The sequence below is a fragment of the Lissotriton vulgaris genome, unplaced genomic scaffold (genome assembly GCF_964263255.1).
Source record: "Lissotriton vulgaris unplaced genomic scaffold, aLisVul1.2 SCAFFOLD_1912, whole genome shotgun sequence".
Classification (NCBI taxonomy): domain Eukaryota; kingdom Metazoa; phylum Chordata; class Amphibia; order Caudata; family Salamandridae; genus Lissotriton; species Lissotriton vulgaris.
The window spans coordinates 219,606-223,027 of NW_028251642.1; the positions used below are offsets into that span (position 1 = coordinate 219,606).

General features: G+C 40.8%; 1 protein-coding gene across 1 annotated transcript; it reads right to left on the bottom strand.

Annotated features, from left to right (window-relative positions):
• Positions 1 to 1,756: 1,756 nt before the first annotated feature.
• LOC147662815 (uncharacterized) lies at positions 1,757 to 2,869 on the bottom strand. The gene has a single exon (XM_086950893.1). It carries the CDS (start codon positions 2,867 to 2,869, stop codon positions 1,757 to 1,759), a length of 1,113 nt encoding a protein of 370 aa, XP_086807019.1.
• Between the last annotated feature and the right edge of the window lie 553 nt (positions 2,870 to 3,422).

Here is a 3,422-nt window from a genome sequence, read left to right on the forward strand (position 1 = left end):
CTAGAACCTTAGTGAATTAGGGTGACCCAAAACTCACCTTAGTATCAGAAATCCCCTTACCGAGCTAGCTACAGTGTCTCATTGGTCATAACAAACTCCCAATGACTTAGATAAACCAGAACATGAACTTATGATACCTCAGGAATCGTGGAACACATGAACACTCTTTCGCTCTATAATCATTTCAAGCCAGAACGTGGAGTAAAGAGGACACATGCATATTTGAAATATTTATTAATCAATGCAATGTTCTCAAACGCAGTATCTTATACAATACTAACAAACAGATTATAAGTATCAAAGTTATCAGCATAGTTACTAGTCCATAGTATGCAAACGGTGATAGCATGTTATAATGCTGAAAATAATAGGAATTAACAACACCTATTTCTCACCTCCCTATTTAGCATATTATATTATATTATGAAGGTCTCGTTTGGGATTTAGCAGGGCGGGCCCATACCTCTAAATTTCAGGATGAGAAGATCACATCATCAGCTAACAGCTCTCTGCATGCGAAGCATCTTCAAGTGTGTTCTGCATTTCCTGTAACTCTATCTTAAACCCGCGTAGAGCCCAATATTGGCAGCAACTGTATTTATGTTATCTCTAAAGTGGTGCGAAGATCAGACCTCCCAGCAACCTTGTATCGAGTTATTCTTAGAGATTTTAGCACTCACTGTTCAGACAGTGTATCAAGCAAAACTGATATCATAATAATAACATATTATTCTCAAACAAATCACCTCGCGCTTCTAGGTTGAAAGCTACAAAAACAAGTATGTGCCGTGTGCAAAACTGAAGCCGAAGGAAAAATGGCTGTTAAACATGTAATACACTCATGCTAACTTAACACAATATATGTAATGAAGTATCTATATGACACCCCCCCAATGACCCGAGCACGGTCAAATAAAAGGGAAAGGCAATACTAAATCAGAGGCATAACATGAAAGCAGAGTTTAATAATATTGAGCTAAGCTAAAAAATATGTATGAATGCATATGTATGAATGCCTATAGTGGCCAAAAAAAATCGAGATCAAAAAGTCTTTTGCAAGGCCTCAAAAGTACAAGGATATAGGACCAGGCCGCATAAATTCAATTGTCTGTAAGAAAAAGAGGCACTTATCCAAAACCCAAAGTCATGTGCCATATCAATTTTAATCTCCAAGGTATCTCATGATTGTCATCATCCGAACACAGTTCAACCATCCAATTCAGTAACGGGAAAGTCACGTGCCATAGCAATGAAAATCTCCAAGTCTTATCATGATTGGACAGTATATGCAAAATAAGCAGCAACAGCCTCCAGTATGAAATCACTGCCATCATCCGAAAACAGTTCAGCAATCCAATTCAGTAATGGGAAAGAACACACGTGCTCCTCCAGCACCGGCTCCTCTTGTAACATCAGAAGACAACTCGGTGGGTTCTCCAGAACGCTGTGTGCCAGAAAGTCATGCGCCGCTGCAGATATGTCCCATTGACCCAGTAGTCCATGTATCGTTGCCAAGGCCATAACCCTTTCGCCAGAACAAATCAACTCGTGAGCAACTACGGGGCTCATTAGGTGATCAAAATCGACGCCAGGAGAGGTCTCCAAGCATAGACACAAATCAATGGCCCAGTCGAAATCGCAACTCAGGCAATGAAACACAGGTTGGACACATGTGAAGTCGGTGAATCGAAATGATAATCCATAAGCCGTGCTTAAAGTTGCAAGCGGCAATGTTCCATAGCAATCAAGCATCTGATTACGAAACAGTGTCAGGAGGCGTCGAACAGCTTCTTGCGCAGGATGGGCATCCATGTTTTATAAAGCAAAACAACATCAAAACGCCTGCAGCCAAAGCCAGTAAAACAGGGAATCCGCCAAACAAACTTGAAAATATAGAATGGAAAAAAGTGGGAATGATACCAAAAATCTTTTCAAATGTAGTCACGAGGCCACTGCTAACTAATTTAAAAAAATGTGCGAGCCCAGACGTGGAGGAGGCATTAAAGATTAGATGTACCAGCTCACTCAAATGAAACGGCAAGTCAGTATTTAAAAGTGCCTGCACCTCTGTGCGTGTGTTAGCTATGTGAAGGACATAATTTTCACGGGCCGAGCTCAGGGCCACTTCTTTTTGAGACAAAAGGGCTCTTATTCTGCTCAATCCATTGAACTCCGCTCTCAAGGTTGGGATGCGCGGCCAGATGGAAACTTCTGAGTTCCCATGCGTGGGGGGATATAGTACGTTCTTGCAACACACCACACGTTCAGATACAGTTACCACATAAGCGATACCGATTATTAACCCACAACATTCCTCGTTATTTAAAAGCAAATAACTACCATTTGTCAATAATGTAAATGTGGGAACTATTGCCGGAACTGGTGTGCCTTTCAAAACGCAGGCTAAATTAGGCCGATTCTGGTTACAAGAACCATGTAACTGGATGTGTCTGCATATTAATGAGCGGTCAGGTGACTGCGTGCATTCTTCACCCTTAAGATTCACTTCTTTTCCATCCTTCAAACATCTGTATGTGTATGGTAAGGACCAAGCCTCATGGAGGAATGCGCTGCCCAGTGGTTCATATCTCCCTATAGCATTATACCGCATACAATTAGTGAATTTGTACAAAGCAAATGGTAATGTAATTAATCCATGGATAAGCCACGTTGCAGCAGTGGCTTCAGCTACAGAAAAAGGTAAAGATTCTAACCGTTCAATATGTAACATTGAAAAAGATGCATCACGCATTGAAAGCATGCGCTGTTTATCAGTCAAATTAAATGGGGCAAACAGGGAAGAAACGTTCATATAGCTCCAAGGAACTCGACCTAACTTAAGTGTTTGCAGGGTCCAGGCAAACTGCATCACAGAACGCAATTGATTTTGACCATGGTATAATACAGACACCTCATCATGCACAATATCTACAACTGAGGAAACAATATTATTCAACGTGTAAATTCTGGAAGAAAGCATGTTAATACTGTTATCGACCAATGCAAGCACTTTTTCCAAATTAGCTTGGTCAATAGCTCTTAAGCGTTTAGCAGCCTCAATCTGTGAAAATTTCCAAATTTCATTGTACACTGCATAAATCCAGCGCTTGGTTCTACCTTTTGCCGGACCTTTTATAAAATCATTTACATCCACATTATCACTCAATTGGGACAGATGTAGTTTAACTGCAGCTAATGTGGAATGTTGTAGCCAATTCTGACACAATTTTCCCACTGAGTACGTAGTAACTGTGTGATCTGTTTCAAAACGGGGATCAGGCCTGACTTGTGTAAAACCTTCAGATAAACCCAGAAAACGACGTTGGCATGAATCAGAGCTTCTATGCCACATTAGCCAACCCTTTGGATCCAAACTGGATACATTAAAGGATGAATTGTGCAACAGTGCTTGTAAATCACGA

What these genes read in the sequence shown, in the direction of transcription:
- LOC147662815 (XM_086950893.1), bottom strand. Translation starts at nt 2,869, where the DNA reads ATGCAGTTTGCCTGGACCCTGCAAACACTTAAGTTAGGTCGAGTTCCT.